The 20,052-nt window shown below is 44.6% G+C and overlaps 2 protein-coding genes across 4 annotated transcripts in view; one reads left to right on the top strand and one right to left on the bottom strand.

The window, feature by feature from the left end:
• Positions 1 to 3,892: 3,892 nt before the first annotated feature.
• LOC144697326 (uncharacterized) overlaps positions 3,893 to 20,052 on the bottom strand; it is a 228,137-nt gene continuing 211,977 nt past the window's right edge. The window contains exons 1-2 of one of the 3 annotated variants that reach the window (XM_078569309.1): positions 7,371 to 7,428; positions 3,893 to 6,773 (exon numbers count right to left, since the gene is read on the bottom strand). In XM_078569309.1, coding sequence (XP_078425435.1) covers positions 5,832 to 6,212 — 381 coding nt within the window. In that variant the 5' untranslated portion in view covers positions 6,213 to 6,773; positions 7,371 to 7,428 and the 3' untranslated portion in view covers positions 3,893 to 5,831. Of the gene's footprint in view, positions 6,774 to 7,322; positions 7,429 to 20,052 lie in introns of those variants that run through there. The other 2 variants (XM_078569310.1, XM_078569311.1) reach the window with 2 other exon arrangements.
• On the top strand, positions 16,207 to 18,803 carry LOC144697076 (uncharacterized). The gene is made up of 2 exons (XM_078568882.1): positions 16,207 to 16,504; positions 17,530 to 18,803. Exon 2 carries the CDS (start codon positions 17,620 to 17,622, stop codon positions 18,547 to 18,549), a length of 930 nt encoding a protein of 309 aa, XP_078425008.1. The 5' UTR covers positions 16,207 to 16,504; positions 17,530 to 17,619; the 3' UTR covers positions 18,550 to 18,803.

Raw genomic sequence — 20,052 nt, 5'->3', positions numbered from 1 at the left:
TGTGTTTTTGTGGGTTCTCTCTCACTCCCTTTTATCTGTTTTAAATCAATTTCACAGGGTATTAGAAGGGGAGGATTTGCAGTCGGGAAACTCAAACCAAACATCACATCAGGATCTGACGGAGCCTCTCAATTTATCTGGACATGAATGTCATCAGCCTTTGAACATGGAAGGAAAAAGCACCGTTCACACTGGTGAGAAACCCTATAAATGTGGGGACTGTGGGAAGGGGTTCAATTACTCGTCTCAGTTGGAAACTCATCGGCGCAGTCACACTGGGGAGCGGCCGTTTACCTGCTCTGAGTGTGGGAAGGGATTCACTCAGTCATCCAACCTGCTGCAACACCAACAAGTTCACACTGGGGAGAAGCCATTCAGGTGCTCTCACTGCGGGACTGGCTTCAGGCGATCGGGTGACCTCACCACACACCAGCGAGTTCACACCAGGGGGAGGTTGTTCACCTGCTTCGTGTGTGGGCAGGGATTCAATCATTTTTCTGTCCGTGGACACACCGAGTTCACACCGAAGAGGGAGAGTTTAAATGCTGTAACTGTGAAAAGAGCTTTAAAAGCCCACGTTCACTGATGGAACACCAACGCATTCACACCAGTTCCACACTGTTCAGCTGCTCCGAGTGTGGGAAGAGGTTCAGGGGATCCTCCACCCTGCTGAAGCACCAATGCACTCACATCGGGGAGAGGCCATTCAGCTGCTCTGAGTGTGGGAAGGGAATCACTCGGTCATCCAATCTGCTGAGGCATTGGCACGTTCACTCAGACAAGAGACCTTTTAAATATCTAGACTGTGGGAAGTCCTTTAAAAGGTCAAAGAAACTGATGTCCCATCAACGTGTTCACACTGACGAGAGACTGTTCACGTGCTCTCACTGTGGGATGGGGTTCAGGCGAGCAGGCGTCCTCACTGCACACCGGCGAGTTCACACTGGTGAGAGGCCATTCACCTGCTCTGAGTGTGGGAAGGGATTCACTTGTTTATCTCATCTTACTACACATCACCTTGTTCACACGGATACGAGACCTTTTCAATGTTCTGACTGTGAGAAGCACTTTAAAAGCAGAAATGATCTGATGAACCATCAGCAAATTCACACTGGTGAGAGGCCATTCACCTGCTCTGTGTATGAGAAGAGATTCACTCGTTCATCCAACCTGCTGAAACATCAGCAAATTCACAAGTGATTACAGGGGTTGGATTCTGCTGTTGTTGCTGCTGTTAATCACATCCTGGACTGAATCATGTTCATTCTGAAAGTTGGGGTTGATCTCTAATATCAGTTGCCCAGTTTAGACTTAGCGTGTACCTGCACCGTCTCTCAATCATGTGTGAATAGACCATCATGTCTGCAAACCTTGTTTTTAAATTTAAATCCACTCAGAAACTGTATTGAACTAAAGATGAACAATGAACAGATCATAGTGCAATCCTGCAACTCTATATTGATGGGAGAAAGTCTGTTCTGTAACTCGAGGGTGAGGCTCGGTAAGCTCTGAATGTTTGTAATCACAAGTAGGCTCGAGCTGTTTGTGAGACGGGCTGATCAAAGCTGTTAACTTGTCAGATATTGAAGGAATTACTCTGAAAATAAACTCACCAATTTATAACCTCAGATTCTGCTCCCTGCTGTAATTAATACTCAGCATCCATTCGTGCTGATTTGCAGTGAATCACTGAATGTCCTGTGAAGTCTTTGTTCCTTGTTCTCTCCCCATTAGTGCTGAACTGCTGGATAACTCTGATTACATTTAGACACGTCTAGAAAAGGTCTGTGTGCCCACATTTCACTGTGATTTGAAAACAATAAACAATGTTCGTGGCCTGACTTGTAGTCTGGTATCCGGGTGATTTGTGAAGAAAGATTTAATTCACCCACTCAGCAGCTTGAGTGGGACCAGACTGACGTTTAATGAACATAAGAAATAGGAGCAGGAAGAGGCCATTTGGCCCATCAAGCCTGCTCTGCTATTCAATTCGATCATGGCTGATCTTCCACCTCAACTCTACACACCCCACAAACCTAATTCCCCTTGTACCCAAAACCCTATCGACCTCTGTCTTAAATGTAACTGAGAACCACAACTCCCTGGGGTAGAAAGTTGCAAAGGATCACAATTCTGAATGAAGAAATTCCTCCTCATCTCAGTCATGAAAGGTCGATCCCTTATTCTGAGACTAATCCACGTGTTCTGGATTCTCTAGGCAGGGGAAACATTTTCTCAGCATCTACCCTGTCAGGCCCCTTGAGAATGTCTCATTCTTCTAAAGTCCATTCAATCTAGGCCTGGTCTACTCGATGTCTCCTCATGTGACAATCCCCTCATCTCAGGAACCAGTCTGGTGAACATTTGTTTCACTCCCTCTCGGGCAGTTATGTCCTTCTTTAGGTAAGGAGACTAAAACTGCACACAGTATTCCAGGTGAGGCCTCACCAATGTTCTGTATAATTGTAGTAAGACATTTTTACTCTTATACTCCAATCCCTTTGTAATAAAAGCTAACAGACCATTTACCATGTGCTTGCTGTACCTGCGTGTTAACTTGCTGTGATTCATATACAAGAACAGCCAGGTCCCTCTGAATGCAAATATTTCCCAGTCTCTCACCATTCGAAAAATATTCTTTTTTTATTGTTCCTACCAAAGTGGATAACTTCACATTTCACCATGTTGTATTCCATCTGCCATGTTCTTACCCAGCCTGTCTATATCCCCCTGAAGCCTCTTTGTCTCCTTCTCAGCACTTACTTTCCCACCCAACATTGTATCATCAGAAAACCTGGATACATTACACTCAGTCCCCTCATCTAAGTCATTGGTATCGATTGTAAATGGCTGAGGCACAACTACTAATCCTTGTGGGACCTGCTGTCACAGCCTGCCACCCTGAAAATGTCCCGTTTATTCCTACTCTCTGTTTTCTGACCATTAACCAATCCTAAGTCCATGCTAAGATACCCCCAAACACCAGACCGAATTGTGTGTAATGACCTCCTGTGTGGTCCCTTATCAAATGCTTTTTGAAAATCCAAATACATAACATCTACTGATACCCTCATTATCCTCCTTACTTATTACATTTTTAAAAAGCTCTGAACAGATTTGTCAAACATGATTTCCCTTTCATAAATCCATATTGGCTCTGCTCAATCAGTTAATGCTCTGCTCAATCAGTTAATGATATTCTAAATGCCCTGTTATCACATCCCTCATGATAGATTCCTATATTTTGCCAATTACTGATGTTAGACTAACTGGCCTCTAGTTCCCCATTTTCTCTCTTCCTCCTTTGTAGAAAAGTGAGATGATGTTTACTACCAAGTCTAGGAGAGACACTCTGGAAGGTATGGGCAGCTGGGACTTGTCCATGAGAGTAACCAACAGTCCAGGAACTGAAATAATCCAGAGTGATGATGAGGTGTGAGTCGTGGCTCAGTGTTGCATTTTCATGTCTGAGTCAGGAGGTTGTGGGTTCAAATCCACATCCAGAAAGATGAGCATAAAATCCAGGCTAACATTCCACTGCAGTACTGAGGGAGCACTGCACTGTCAGAGAAGGCACTGAGACAGAATGGACGGGTATAAGAGATCCATTGACACTATTTCAAAGAGCAGGGTATTTCTCCCCAGAGTCTTGGTTAATATTTATCCCTCAATCAACATCACTGAAACAGATCATCTGGGTGTTATCAATTTGTTGTCTATGGGATCTTGCTGTGCATAAATTAGCTGCTGTATTTCCTACATTACAACATTGACTACACTTCAAAGGAATTTCATTGGCTGTAATTGGCTTGGGACAAACTGATGTCATGAAAGGCTCTGCAGAAATACAAGTTTTCTTTAACAGAGGGGAAAAGGCCCAGAAATGGAACAGTCAAGAACAGGATTTCAATTTGTCTCCTCTTATCCTGGAGAAAACAAATACTCCACACACTATGTGTGTTTGACACCAAAGTGATTTATTTGACATTTAACCAGAATATTAAACTCCAGCCCTGTTACAGGGATTATTAATATCAGGAGGAATAAACTCCAAGAGCTGGATTTTCAAAGAGGGTTGAGAACCTGACACTGGATGAATTCTGGGTCCGGACACTGCACCTGAACTGCATTGCTCTTGTTACACTATTTTTAAGTGTAAATGAGCTGTTTTGGCAGGAGGTGAGCTCAGCATCCAACCAGAGACACCAAGTTCCTCCGGGGGGAGGGGGCTTCCTGTCTGACACCAGAAGCAAAGGCAGACAGCAGCCATTTTGGGGTTTGCTGCTGCTTTTCCAAGGGGAGCTGGCAGCTCATGAAATGACCAGCACAATAAAGACAACAGAAGTGCGCACGGACATCAAATCAAGGTACAGCGCTCGAACCAGAACAAGTCTACCCCTCAAATTTTACAAAAAAAAAAATGAAAATGAACTTCCTTTTGACTCATGGTAACTCTAACAGCTGTGCACTAACATGTCTGAAATCATCCTGTAAGTAAGCCTGGGTACTAGATTTTAGCATAGCCCAATCATTTTCAGGTTCATTTCATGTCATATTCATTGTAATAAGCTAACAAGCTCAAAACACAATTTTCTGCTAACACTGAGATGAGAAGCCATTTTGATGTTAACCTTTTACAACAAACTAACCCAAAACAGTATCACGAAGCAGTGACTGATGAGCAACAGATGATTGGTAGTTAAGTAGAAGTCGTTTTATATTATTTCTGTATTTCTCCCATTAGCATTTCTTATGAGAGAATTAAAGTACTGTAACAGCTGGGAAAGAAATGGGATAAGCCCTGGACTCGCTCCCTATCAGGAACACACACTGTCCTTGATTGTTGAGTCTGTCTTAATGAATGGGCTCCGTAAAGACACCAAGATAAGAGACACAGCTTAAATGAAGGCACTGTCCTAAGTTTAAGACAATGTGGTAAATTAGCTAAAACCAATGGAGTTAGCTATTGTCACATTCTTGACAAATTATAGACCAATTAGCCATTTCCAACAACTTGGCTAAGGTGGGCTTACAACATCTTTTAAGTGTAAAAATGAAGGTTGCGAGAAGCCATTTTGTTAGCATGTTATCTGTATATCGAATAATGGAGGGTTATCCTCACTTCACATCTTCGGCCTGATCAACCGAGCAACATTGAGAAGTCTATTTAATTGTTAATGTTAAACATTCTCCTCTTACTGTTAACTGAAATTTTGATTTTTAATCTAACTTGTTACCTTTCCACCTTTTAATGGTTAATAAATCTTTTGAAATGACCATTTAAAGTGTTCATTCCTGCCAGATGGTTAAGTCCTGTAGAACCTGATGATTTCATTCACAATTGGGGATTTATTGCAAACAACCTGTACCCCATAAATCAATTTAGAATCCAGAAGAAAAGATTGAAAATCCCATTCTGTCTCGAGACAAACTCCTTAACAAGTTCTTTAATGAGATTAAATTGGTTCATTGGTGGTTAACCAGATGGTTAATTGGTGGTGAGTTAACTGACGCTTGCACCCTCGCCTTTGAATCAGAGGGTTGTGGGTTCATGTCCCACTCCCAGAAACCAAGAACTGTGGTTGTACTCAAAAGAGTTGCAATCTGTGACTGTTGATAACTCGAAAGAATTTTTTTTTTTGAATATCACAAACTGTCTCAGAGGCAATGGATCCAGTGCCTCTGACCAGGAAAGTAATTTTCAAGTCGCACAAGTCCCAGTTCTCACCCTCGTCAGGAAGTGAAAATACAACCCCAGCTATCAGAATGAACATAGTTCAAACGTGGATGTGATTCACAGCAGCAATAACAGCAGAATCCAACCCCAATTGTCATATGTGAAACTTCTGGTGTCTCTTCAAGTTAGATGAAAAAGTGAATCTCTTCCCACAGATGGGGCAGTTGAAAGGCCTCTCCCCAGTGTGAACTCGCTGGTGTCTGTGCAGGTTATGCGACCGAGTGAATCTCTTCCCACACACAGAGCAGGTGAATGGCCTCTCCCCAGTGTGAACTCGCTGGTGTTTGAGCAAATTTATTGGTCCTTTGAAACTCTTCTCACAGTCAGAGCATTTAAACAATCTCTGATCACTGTGAACAAGTTGATGTGTCAGCAGAGCAGATGACTGAGTGAAGCCTTTCCCACACACAGAGCAGGTGAACGGCCTCTCCCCAGTGTGAACTCGCTGGTGAGTCCCCAGGTTAGATGAGCTCATGAATCCCTTCCCACACACGGAACAGCTGAACGGCCTCACCCCACTGTGAACACGCTGGTGTGTCAGAAGATTTGATAATTGCGTGAAACCCTTCTCACAATCAGTGCAGGTGAACGGCCTCTCCCCAGTGTGAATACGCCGATGAATTTCCAGCTGGGATGGGGAAATGAATCCAGCTCCACAGTCCCCACATTTCCACGGTTTCCCCGTGGTGCGGGTGTCCTTGTGTCTCTCCAGGTTGGATCCTCGTCCAAACACACAGACACATGTATGGTTTCTCCCCACTGTAAATACTGTAATTTTTTTCAGGTTGCGTAACTAGCTAAAACTCTTTGCATAGTCAGTGCACTGGAACACTCTCACCGGTGTGAGTGTGTCTTGATGCTTTTCCAGTCATATAGATGAGTGAATTTTTTTTCTACAGTCAGAATAGGAAAATATTTCTCCTTCCACATTCAAAGGCCGGTGATATTCAGCTCCTGATGAATTGAGTGACTCTGTTAGATCTTGATGTGATGTTTTGTCTGAGTTACCAGTCTATAAATTCTCCCTTCTGATGTCCTGTAAGCAGAAATTTCAAAAGTCCTCATTGTAAGCACAGCACAGAAATTCAGAACAGTTAATTCTAGTTTCTAAGGAACATTTTTTCCTCTCTTGTTCCCCCAAAGCTGTAAATCCCCGTCCCACACACTCTCTCTCCTCCCTGGGCTGAAATTCAAATAAAGTGTTGGATAATTCTCTGTATCCTTTTGATAAATTCTACAACTGGAGATCATGTTTTACAAGGGGCCATTTGTTAACAGTTTCCCAAACACAGATCAGATTCCTCATCGATTTGAGCCCAAAGTGTAACCTCTTATTTATTGTCCCCCCTCCCCCATCCTCTGATGTGAACCATCCTCCACTCGCTGACCCAGGATGGCGGCCGTTAACCTGGGCCTGTTCCCGGGAGGGAGAAGCCCCGCAGCTGCAAACCAGGAGCTGATAATTATTCCTCAGGGTTTGCGGATCCACAAAGTGTTTCCAAATCCTCCCCGTCCAGCCGCCGGCTCCATCGCTCCCTCCCCCTGGGCCTGTCACCGCGGGGTAAACACAGGGCCTGGGGCCTACCCCAGAAGTTGATCCAGTTCCAAATCCAGCCGCGGTTTCCATTCCTACCCTGTGCTCACAATCTCCTCCCGCCTCCCGAACCGTCCGCTCCTCCTCACTCTGTCACAATGACTGACACTGAGCATGCTCAGAGCGCACACTCACACTGCACCTGCGCACTGGACTCCTATCGTCATTGATAGGGGACTTTTCGAAGCGCGGTGTGTTCTGGGTACATAATCCGCCATTGATAACTTGAATTGGGAACACAAAATTCAACGTATCGGCTTCCCAATCGAGATCGGGACTCGGGGCGCTGTTATGGCACAGCGGATGGTAAATGCCAAGCTGCTCAAATCCCAGAGGGAAACTTGAAACAGCTGCCAGTACTGTTTGGCAATTTGTATTTTATTTTGAGATGCGTACTTTGAATTCAATCGTAATAAGTCCAGCCACAATTTGAGTTTTTTTTACAAAAGTAAATTAAACATTTATTAACAGAAGAAAAGATTTTAAGTACATATATCAGTCTACAAATTACGATTATAATAACTCCTAACTCCCCTAATTAATCTAGCTCTCAGTTACACCTCTTAAGGCAACAGTAAAGCAAAATATAAGTTTAACAGATCCAGGCAAAGCACACAATACTTTGGGCAGTTATATTCAAAGTGAGTTTTCTTAGCTTCGGTTCCTGTAGGCAGCAATTTAATGCATAGAGGCTGGAGGATTTTCACACTTGTGTTCGATCTTAGAATGCCTTCCCCTTTACACATAACCTCACCTCCATTATATATGCCTCTCTCTTTTTAATGTAAATTCCAATGTCTCAATATGTCTTTGAAACTTTACTTTTCTCATACTGTAAATCTTTCATTGTACTCACATCATCAGTAACCTTTGGGAAAAATAAACACACTGTTTGGCTTAGCTTCTTAGGCTAGGTGTAACATCTTACCATCTCTTTGAAATTCAAACTAACCTAATTTATCGAAAAATGCAAATGGTCCTCACACCTCAGATTCTAAAACTTCAGTCATGTTTATGTATTTAGCATTTCAAACCAAATTTCCCTTTTGATCACTCAAAAGCTCCACCTAGCTGTCTTCAATTCTATTAGATTCCCCCCACACATCAACATAGAGAAAATATTCCAAACCCCACTATTAACCTACCTTTACAATAAATCACAATAATATTATGAAAATTATTATATTTTAATAACAGCACAATACACAATATAGGTTCTTAAAGTATGTAGATACCCAAATGTCTGGACCTTCCTCCCTGATACAATCTGCGCAATTCACTCCCATCTCCATCTGAAATTTCAGATTGGAAAAAGGTTGAGGGTTGAACTTCACAAAGATCAGCGCTGGTACAAATTGGTGGAAACAACCTGTTGAGTTTTTCCATCTCTTTCCGTTTTTATTTCAGATTTCCAGTATCCACAGTATTTTGCTTTTAATTCAGTGCTGGTACCTGAAAGAAAGTAATGCTGAAAAGCAAACAAGAGGGTGGTGGAATGGAATGTGTCTTGTGTGGAACATAAACACCAGCACAGGTCAGTTGAACAGAATGCTCTGTTTCTGGATTCGATATTCTCTGTAATTTAGTGTCATCTCCTACTGGCTCCTGATCAGCATGCACCACATTAACCACTTGTACTGCACATGCTCAGAGTGCAACCGAGCGCTGAGTAATCAAACTGGACTCATGTAGTCATTGATACTCTTTCGAGTTATCAACAGTCACAGATTGCAACTCTTTTTTTGAGTACAATCACAGTTCTTGGTTTCCAGGAGTGGGACATGAACCCACAACCCTCTGATTCAAAGGCGAGGGTGCTATGAACTGAGCCACAGCTGACACCTCAAAAAATAACAGTGAGCCTGATACTCTTTCGAGTTATCAACAGTTACAGATTGCAACTCTTTTTTTGAGTACAATCACAGTTCTTGGTTTCCAGGAGTGGGACATGAACCCACAACCCTCTGATTCAAAGGCAAGGGTGCTATGAACTGAGCCACAGCTGACACCTCCATGTAGTCATTGATGGGGCACTTGGAAAATTATCGATTGTAACAGTGTCACTCAAAGCTTAATTGGTGAACAAAAATGTTCATCACCACATTGAGATTGGGCCTGTTTTTGTATCAAGTGGCACTTACTTAGAAATAACCTGCTCATTAATGATAAGTTTGGGTTCCGCCAGGGTAACTCAGCTCTGGACCTCGTTACAGCTGTGGTTCAAACATGAACAAAAGAGCTGAACTCAAGAAGTGAAGTGAGAGTGGCTGCCCTTAACATCAAGGCAGTATTTGACCGAGTGTGGCATAAAGGAGCCCTGGCAACACTGGAGTCAATGGGAATCGAGGGTATCTCTATGCTGCTTGGATTCATACCTAGCACAAAGGAAGATGGTTGTGGTTGTTGGGAGGTTAATCATCTCAGTTCCACAACATCACTGCAGGAGTTCCTCAGGGCATTATCCGAGGCCCAACCATCTTCAGCTGCTTCATCAATGACCCTCCTCTCATCATAAGGTCAGAAGTGGGGATGTTCACTGATGATTGCACAATGTTCGCGAATTCTCAGCTACTGAAGCAGTCCATGTCCAAATGCAGCAAGACCTGGACAATATCCAGGCTTTGACTGACAGGTGGCAAGTATCATTCACGCCACACAAGTGCCAGGCAATGACCATCCACAACAAGAGAGAATCTAACCATCACCCCTTGATATTTAGTGGCATTACCATCACTGAATCCCTGACTATCGACATCCTGGGGTTTACCATTGTCAAGAAACTGAACTGGACTAGCCATATAAATACTATGGCTACAAGAGCAGGTCAGAGGCTGGGAATCCTGCTGCAAGTAACTCACCTCCTGACTCTCCAAAGCCTCTCCACCATCTACAAGACACAAGTCAAGAGTGTGAAGGAATATTCTCCACTTGCTTGGATGAGTGCAGCTCCAACAACACTCAAGAGGCTTGACACCATGCAGCACAAAGCAGCCCGCTTGATTGGCACCGCATCCACAAACATTTACTCCCTCCACCACCGACAAACAGTGATAGCTGTGCGTACCATCTACAAGATGCATGGCAGGAACTCACCAAGGCTCCTTCAGCAGCACCTTTCAGACACATGACCACAACCATCTCGAAGGACAAGGGCAGCAGATTGATGGGAACACCGCCACCTGGAAGTTCCGCTCCAAAGCACTCACCATCCAGACTTGGAAATATATCGCCGTTCCTTCACTGTCGTTGGGTCAAAATCATTTAATTCCCTTCCTAACAGCATTGTGGGTGTACCTACACCACATGGACTGCAGCGGTTCATGAAGGCAACTCACCAACACATTCTCAAGGGCAATTAGAGATGGGCAATAAATACTGGCCCAGCCAGTGAAGCGCACATCCCGTGAATGAACATTAAAAAATTATATTATATATATAGTTAATATATGATATATTACTATATTATATCTATAACACATATATATGACAGCTCACAATGCCCAGCTGATTGACAGCAGCTTCGGACCAATAGGAAAGCAGGGGGCGCAGCTGTAATGAGCGAGTGAAAGCTGCTGTCCCTCCAGCCAATCGGAGTGAACGAGGGGCAGGGCTGTCGGAGAGAGCGCGAAAGCCTGGTTCTTCAGCCAATCGGAGTGAATAAGGGGACGGAGCTAGGCTGAATGAAGCATGCGCACTGTGTGATTAATGGCGATGCAGAATACCTTCTTTCTTGCATCCGTAATCGGTAAAAGTGGGTACGGCGGGGCGGAGGGATCGATGGATCCGGCAGGTGATTGAATAGGCTTCGTAAACATGTTATGTAAACCCCAAACTTCGAAAAAGAACCTACCAGTACCTGGGACAGCCCCCCGCCCTTTGCACAGAGTGGGGCCGCAGCTTAGCAGCCGCCATCTTTATTGGGGGCGATTTGCAGCAGAACGCATGTGTGGCCGCCATATTTGTAGGGGGCAAGGTTTTGAAATTTTTTCAATGACAGAATGTGAACAATTGTCCATCAAGCTGCTTCACACTTTGAGTTACAATGTCTTATTGATGAGGCAACGATATATGTCTAAGCCATTAACAATCATTTGTATTTATATCGTGCCTTTAACAGAATAAAACTTTCCAAGACATTTCATAGAAATGTTACAAAGTTAGATTTGACACTGAGCCACATAAGGAGATATTAGGGCAGGTGACTGAAAGCTTTGTCAAAGAGGTAGGTTTGAAGGAATATCTTAAAGGAGAAAAATGAGTTGGAGAGGCAGAGAAGTTTAAGGAGGAAATTCCAGAGCTTGTGGCCAAGGCAAATGATAGAACAGTTGCCAATGGTGGAGCGATTAAAATCGGAAATTCTCAAGAGGCTGGAATTAGATGATTGCAGTGATCTCAGAGATTGTGCGGCTGGTGGAAATTATGGGGATAGGGATGATCACAACCATGGAGGAAAACAAGGATGAGAATTTTTAAAATTGGTGATTCTTAACTGGGAGTCCTTATAAGTCAGCGAGCACAGTGGTAGTGGGTGACCAAGACTTGGTGCGACTAAACACATGGGTAGCAGAGTTTGGATGACCTCAAGATTATGGGGGTGGAGCGAGGTGGTTTCATGTTGGAGGCCGACTGGGAGTGTGTTAGGATATTTTAGTATAGCGGTGACAGAGGAATGGATGATGGTTTCTGCAGTAGATAAACTGAGATGATGGTGGAGTTGGCCTTGTCACTGGGGTGGAAATAGGTGATCTTGGTGATGATGTGGGTATGTGATTGGAAGCTTATTTGGGAGTCAAATATGACACCATGGTTGTGAACAGTCTGGTTCAGCTTCAGAGGAAATTTCTGCGCATCCCGTATCTGACATCAGACAAGTCAGGACAGTGTGTGACTTGGAGGTGATGGTGTTCACATACACTTGCTACCCTGGTCCATCTAGGTGGTGGAATTTGAGGTTTTGGGTGATTCTGTCAAAGTTCTCATCAAGTTGTTGATGTCAAAGCTTTGTCCTTCACCACCTTCCTCTCCCACCTCTCTCTCTCTCCACCCTTAGAATCAGAGTCTTGTGTAGACCCAGATCAGGTTCCCATTTTGAAGAACTTTAGTGAACCAGTTGGGTTTTTCTGACAACCCGGCAGCTTTCATGGTCACATGTTCCTAGTACCGGCCCCACAAATTACCAGATTCATTCAGCTCAATTTCACAACCTGCTTTTATGTTTTTGTGGGTTCTCTCTCACTCTCTTTTTTCTGTTTTATTAGAATGTGGGGATTTGCAGTTAGGAAGCGGAAACCAAACGTTGCATCAGGATCTGACAGAGTGACCCAATTTATCATAATCTGAATATCATCGGATTTTAAACATGGAAGAAAAAAGCACTGTTCACAGTGGAAAGAAACCGTACATGTGTTCTGTGTGTGGACGAGGCTTCAACCGATCATCTGGCCTGTCAAAACACAAATGCAGTCACAACAGGGAGAAACCATGGAAATGTGAAGACTGTGGGAAGGGATATAATTTTCCTGTTCAGCTGGAAACACATCGGCGCACTCACACTGGGGAGAGGCCATTCACCTGCCCTGACTGCGGGATAGGTTTCACTCGATCATGCCACCTGACAAGACACCAGCGAGTTCACACCGGGGAGAGGCCGTTCACCTGCTCTGAGTGTGGGAAAGGATTCACTCAGTCATCCAACCTACTGACACACCAGCTAATTCACACCGATAAACGTTTTAAATGTCCAGATTGTGAGAAGTGCTTCAAGAGTTCAGGGAAGCTGATGTCCCATCAACGTATTCACACTGATGAGAGACTGTTCAGGTGCTCTCACTGTGGGACTGGGTTCAGGAAATCATCTCACCTCACTGTACACCAGCGCACTCACACAGGGGAGAAGCCGTTCACCTGCTCCGATTGTGGGAAGGAATTCAATCGGTCATCCAACCTGCTGACACACCGGCGCATTCACACTGGGGAGACACCATTTACCTGCTCCGATTGTGGGAAGGGATTCACTCAGTCATCCTCCTTGCTGATACATCAGCAAGTTCACACTGGGAGGAGGCCATTCACCTGCTCCCAGTGTGGGAAGGGATTCACTCGGACATCCGACCTGCTCACGCATCAGCGAGTTCACACTGGGGAGAGGCCATTCTCCTGCCTTGAGTGTGGGAAAGAATTCACTCGGTCCTCGAGCTTGCTGATACACCAGCGAGGTCACACTGGGGAAAGACCTTTTAAATGCCCAGACTGCGGGAAGTGCTATAAAAGCTCCGGGGACTTGATGTCCCATCAACGTGTTCACACAGATGAGAGACCTTTCAGGTGCTCTGACTGTGGGATTGGGTTCAGGCGATCAACTGACCTCACTGAACACAAGCGCACTCACACTGGGGAGAGACCGTTCTCCTGTTCTGACTGTGGGAAGAGATTCACTCAGTCATCCCACCTGATGAAACATCGACGAGTGCACAAGTAACTATAGTGATTGGATTTTGCTGTTAATCACATCCAGGACTGAACTGGGGTCTTTTTCTGCAGATGTTAATAAACCGCAGCCCAGTTATAGGTGTTAATATTCTGGATAAAATTGAAATAAATTAGACTTGCGTTAAACACAGTGTGCGGAGTCTTTTTAATATCTATAACACAAGTTAATTCCTTTGAAGTGCTCACCCTCTCCCCTCTCCTCTGCACTCACCTCCAACTCACCAAGGCTCCTTCGACAGCACCTTTCAAACTACCAACCACTACCATCTTGAAGGAGAAGGGCAGAAGACATATGGAAACATGGAAGTTCCCCTCCAAGCCACTCACCATCCTGACTTGGAAATATATCACTGTTCCTTTGCTGTCGCTGGGTCAAAATCCTGGAACTCCCTCCCTAACAGCACTGTGAGTGTACCTACACCACATGGACTGCAGTGGTTGAATAAGGCAGCTCCCCATCACCTTCTCAAGGGCAATTAGGGATGGGCAATAAATGCTGACACCCGCACCCCATAAATGAATAAAAGAAAAACAAATGTGAGGAGTTAAATGGAGCTTCTTTGTCAGTAAGATTGAGACAATCCAATCAGCTGCCTCTACTGCTTCACTGCCTCCATGAGCCCACCGGGCTAAACTGCCTGTCAGGTTCCTCCTTGTCCGAGGCCTGAACCCACATATTTCCTTCAATTCGCTCTCACCTTCCTTCATGCCTTCTCAGAGCTCATCCTGTCCATGAGACCCACCTCCTGCTCCATTAACCCTATTCCCACTAATCTGCTTATCATCCAACTTCCCCATTTTAACTGCCATTGTTAACGGTTCTCTCTCTTCAGGTACTGTCCCTCTGTCCTTCAGATCTGCCAAGATCAGCCCCCCCTCAATAAAACCAACCCTTGACCACAATGACCTTGCAAACTCCTGCCCCATCTCCAACCTCCCTTTCCTCTCCAAAGTCCTTGTCGCCTCCCAAATCTTTCCTGGAATTCTATTTTTGAAGCCCTCCAATAAGATTTTTCCCCTTCCACAGTATTGAAGCAGCTCTTCACAAAATCACAAATTACATCCTATGTGAGTGTGACTAAGGTAAACTATCTCTCATTGTCCTTCTCAGCCAGTCTGCAGTCTTTGACACCATTGACCAAACCATCCTCCTCCAAAATCTAAGATAAAAGTAAAATACTGCGAATGCTGGAAATCTGAAACAAAGAAACAGAAAATGCTGGAAAAGTTCAGCAGGTCTAGCAGCATCTGTAAAGAGAAATTCAGAGTTAACGTTTCGAATCCGTATGACTCTTCTTGAGTCTAACACAAACTCGAGGAACAGCAGCTCATCTTTGATTGGTCACTTTACAACCTTTCAGACTCAACATTCAATTCAATAATTTCAGATCATAATCATCACTACCATTTTTTCAGACACAAGGTTCTGCTGTGACCATTTATCCCTCATCCCTCTTTTGCTCCTTCATTTGTCCCATTAGTTTATTGTCGCATTACCATCCAATGTGCCTTGCACCATCGTCCCCTTTGTCATTTACTCTCTCCAGCCTTCCATCCTTTTTCAAGACCGTTTGTTCTTTTCTCCTGCCTGCTCGTTTTCTCTGACTCTGTACTTCTTTACAAACTGTTAAATGTCGGATTTTTTCCAGATTGGATAAAAATTCAGGTACCTGAAGCATTCACTGAGAATGATGCAGTTTGACCTGCTGAGTGTTTCCAACATTTTCTGTTTTGAGTTTGGATTCCCAGCATCTGCAGTATCTTGTTTTTGGGTCACTGTGGATCAGTTTTCTCTCACTTATCGCTACCCGTTTAAAGGTGAAGGAGTTTTTAAACAATGAGTCAACAGTAAAAGTCACCCTGTTCGACATGAAACTAAACTCACTGTTAATTCCTCGTCAGTAACAATGTTTTACACAAAGCTTCCCGCCTGGATTGAACCGGGGACTTCCTCATGTAAAGTAAACGTGATAATCACTGCACTGGGGAAATGAATGTGAATCCCCCCCGGACAGAGGGGAACTGACCATCCATCTCTAGCTCTAATTCCCCAACAGAAAATCTGCCAAGAATCAGCAAGTCACTCTAACTCTTTTCTTCTCCACCAATGCTGCCAGCTGCCAGACCTGCTGAGTTTTTCCAGGTAATTCTGTTTTTGTTTTGGATTTCCAGCATCCGCAGTAGCTTTTAGCTTTTTGTTTTTATCAGGCTGAGTCTGTGGCCGCTCTCAGCGTTTGAAACCGTCACAATGTCCGGGTGATTGACGGCAGCTCCAGACCAATAGGAGGAGGGGCGGAACTGGAGGTCCCAGCAAGTGGGACTGGTCCTCCAACCAATCGGAGTGAATGAAGGGGCGGGGCCGAGCTGTGGCTGAAGCATGCGCAGTGCAGTTAATGGCGACGGGGAGTTAGTCTGTCTTGTATGTGCTGGTTCTCCGCAAGAGCAAATCAGCCATTCCCACTCCTCTGCCCTTTCACTAACAAGACCAGCAGCAGATATTACCCATCCCCAGTTACCTGTGGAGAAGATGATGTTTGACCTTCTTGAACCGCTGCTGTTCATGTGGTGAAGGTGCTCTCACAATGATGTTAGATAAAGAGTTACAACGATTATGAAGGAACAGCGATATATGTCCAAATCAACAACAACAATGTGTATTTGTATAACACATTTCATGTAAAGAGGTAAGAGGGCAGATGGCCAAAGATTTGGTCAAAGAGGTAGGTTTTAAAGAGAATTTTGAAGTAGGAAAGGGAAAAAGAGAGCGGGAGGTTGAGGGAGGAAATTCCACTCCTCATGGCCTTTGAGCTCAGGGTTTGGACACCAAGGACGGAGCGATTAAAATCAGGAAGCCGGAATGAGAACCCTTGGAGGGTTGTGAGGCTGCAGGAGATTACAGAGACATGGAGGGATGAGACCATGGAGGAATTTGAAAACAAGGATGAGAAATTTAAAATTTTGTTGCTTCTTAAACAGGAACCTTTATATGTCAGTAAGCACAGGGGTGATGGGTGAGTAAGACTGAGTGCAAGTAAATATATGAGCAGCCGAGTTTTGGATGACCACAAGATCACAGGGACGTTGGATGTGGGAGGCCGGCTGGGAGTGTGTTAGGATAGTTAGTCTAGAGGTAACAAAGGAATGGATGATGGTTTCAGCAGCGGATGAGCTGAGATGAGGGTGCAGTCGGGCGGTGTTACTGAGGTGCAAATAGGCGGCTTTGGTGATGATGCGGATATGTGTTTGGAAGTTCATCTTGGGGTGAAATAATTTTCCGTGGTTGTGAACAGTCTGGTTCTGCCTCAGACAGTTACCAGGGAGAGGGATGGAGTTGGTGGCTGGGATTGGAGTTTGTAGTGGGGACCAAAGAGAACGGCTTCAGTCTTCCCAATATTTAAATGGAGGAAATTTCTGCTTATCCAATACTGGATGTCATAGAAGTCAGGACAGTGTGTGACTTGGAGGGGAACTTGGGAGGTGATGGTATCACATACACCAGCTACCTTAGTCCTTCTAGGTGATGCAGGTTGAGGGTTTTGGAAATTTCCTCACAGTTCTGTTCAAGCTGTAGATATATAAAATCTCTCTCCTTCATCCCCTGTTTTCTTTCTCTCTCTCTCGCTTTTCATTCAGCTCAATTTCACAACCTGCCTTTGTGTTTTTGTGGATTCGCTTTCACTCCCTTTTTCTGTTTTAAATAATTTCACAGGGTGCTAGAAGGAGAGGATTTGCAGTCAGAAAACAGCATCTGAAGGAGTCGCCCAATACATTGTAACCTGAACAGCATAGCATTTTGAACATGGAAGGAAAAAGCACTGTTCAAATTGGAGAGAAACAGTGGAAATGTGGGGACTGTGAGGAGAGATTCAGTTACCCGTGTGAGCTGGAAACTCATCGACGCACTCACACGGGGGAGAGACCGTTCACCTGTTCTGTGTGTGGGAAGGGATTCACTCGGTCATCTCAGCTGATTACACACCAGCGAGTTCACACTGGGGAGAAACCATTCACCTGCTCCGAGTGTGGGAAGGGATTCACTCAGTCTTCCAACCTGCTGAGACACCAACGAGTTCACACTGGGGAGAGACCTTTTAAATGCCCAGACTGTGGGAAGTGCTATAAAAGTTCATGGGAACTGTTGCTCCATCAACGTGTTCACACTGACGAGAGACCATTCAGGTGCTCTCACTGTGGGACTGGGTTCAAGCGATCATCTCAACTCACTGTACACCAGCGCACTCACACTGGGGAAAGGCCATTCGCCTGCTCCGTGTGTGGGAAGGGATTCTCTCGATCATCCCAGCTGATTACACACCAGCGAGTTCACACCGGGGAGAAATCATTCGCCTGCTCCGAGTGTGGGAAGAGTTTCAAGGCATTATTTCAACTCACTGTACACCAGCGAGTTCACACTGGGGAGAAACTGTTCACTTGCTCCGAGTGCGGGAAGGGATTTTCTTGGGCAGCCAACTTGCTGAGACACCAGCGAGTTCACACTAGGGAGAAACCTTTCAAATGCTCAGACTGTGGGAAGTGCTATAAAAGCTCCGGGGGACTGATGTCCCATCAACGTTTTCACACTGACGAGAGACCGTTCAGGTGCTCTCACTGTGGGACTGGGTTCAAGCAATCATCTCAACTTACTGTGCACCAGCGAGTTCACACTGAGAGAGGCCATTCACCTGCTACTTGTGTGGGAAGGGATTCGCTCAGTTATCCCACATGCTGAGACACAAGAGAGCGCACACTGGGGAGAGGCCGTTCACTTGTTCCGAGTGTGGGAAGAGATTCACTCGGTTATCCACTCTGCTGAGTCCCCAGCGAGTTTACAAGTCACAACAATGATTGGACTTTTCTGTTAAATCACATCCAGGACTGAACCATGTTCATTGGGGTCTGTTTCTACTGATGTTAATAAACTCCAGGCCAGTTATAGGTGTTGATATTCTGGATACAGAAAAAATAAATCAGCTTTGTGTTAAACACACAGTGTGCCGAGTCTTTTTAATATATATAACACAAGTTAATTCCTTTGAAGTGCTCTCCCACGCCCGTTTCCATACTCACTGAGGCTCCTTAGACAGCACCTTCCAAACCCATGACCACTACCATCTAGAAGGACAATGGCAGCAGACACCACTGACAACTCTGTCCTCCTCCAATGCCTCTCTTCTGTTGTCCAGCTGGGTAGGTCTGCACCCCGATCCTTTCTTTTCAAATTGTAGCCAGAGAATCACCTACAGTAGCTGTGATCATTTCAGTTACACTGTTACAAGCTCACTCACTCGACAGGTGATCAGGTATCAGTGCACTTTGATATACAAATGTTCCACTATCACGCTCACAGTGACTGTATTTTACAGACCAAGCCTTCTTACCACACCAACCCTCCTGGATAGATCAACAGAGAAAAGTGAAAACATTAAAGTCCACCAGCCAAGATCATAGTGGTAAAAGCATTTGATAATTCCCTTTGAAATATATAGCACAGCAGAAGAACTGTGCATTGGCCTGTTAAAAACTTATTGAAACAGATTCATTGCCACCTCCTCCCTTTCCACGTTCCAGTTCCCCAAACACACTTTCCAGGTGACAGTGATTTACTTGTACTTCTTACAATTTAGTTTTCTGTATTCACTGCTCACGATGTGGTCTCCTCCACACTGTGGAGACTAAGTCCAGATTGGGTGACTGCTTCGTGGAAAATCAACATTCACTGCAAGTGTGATCCTGAGCTTCTTCTCATTTACTATTTTAATTCTCAGCCTCACTTCAAGTCTGACCTCTTAGTCCTCAGCCTCCTGTAAGGCCTCATGAAGCCCAACAGAAGCTCGAGGAACAGCAGCTCGTTTTTGATTGTTCACTTCACAGCCTTCCAGAATTAACATTAATTTCAACAATTTCAGATCATAATCATCACTTCCATTTTTAGGACAGTGTATGCTGGTAAAAGTCCTGCTGTTACCATTTATCCCTCCTCTGAACTTGTCTTATTTGTTCACTCGCCCCATTCGTTTCTTTAATTGTCACCCAATGTTGCAAAATCGTCCCCTTTGTCATTTACTCTCCAGCCTTCCATTCCTATCACAAGACAATTTAATCTTTCCTCCCCTCTGCCCCTGTTTTCTCTGACACTGTACTTGTTAGTAAACTGTTAAATCTCGGAATTTTTCCAGTTTGGATAAAAGTTCACCGACCTGAAGCATTCACTGTGAATGATGCTGTTTGACCT

Source organism: Cetorhinus maximus, chromosome 23 (genome assembly GCF_964194155.1).
Source record: "Cetorhinus maximus chromosome 23, sCetMax3.hap1.1, whole genome shotgun sequence".
Taxonomy (NCBI): domain Eukaryota; kingdom Metazoa; phylum Chordata; class Chondrichthyes; order Lamniformes; family Cetorhinidae; genus Cetorhinus; species Cetorhinus maximus.
The sequence above is the reverse complement of the archived record's forward strand: the minus strand, read 5'-3'. Positions and strand labels throughout refer to the sequence as shown.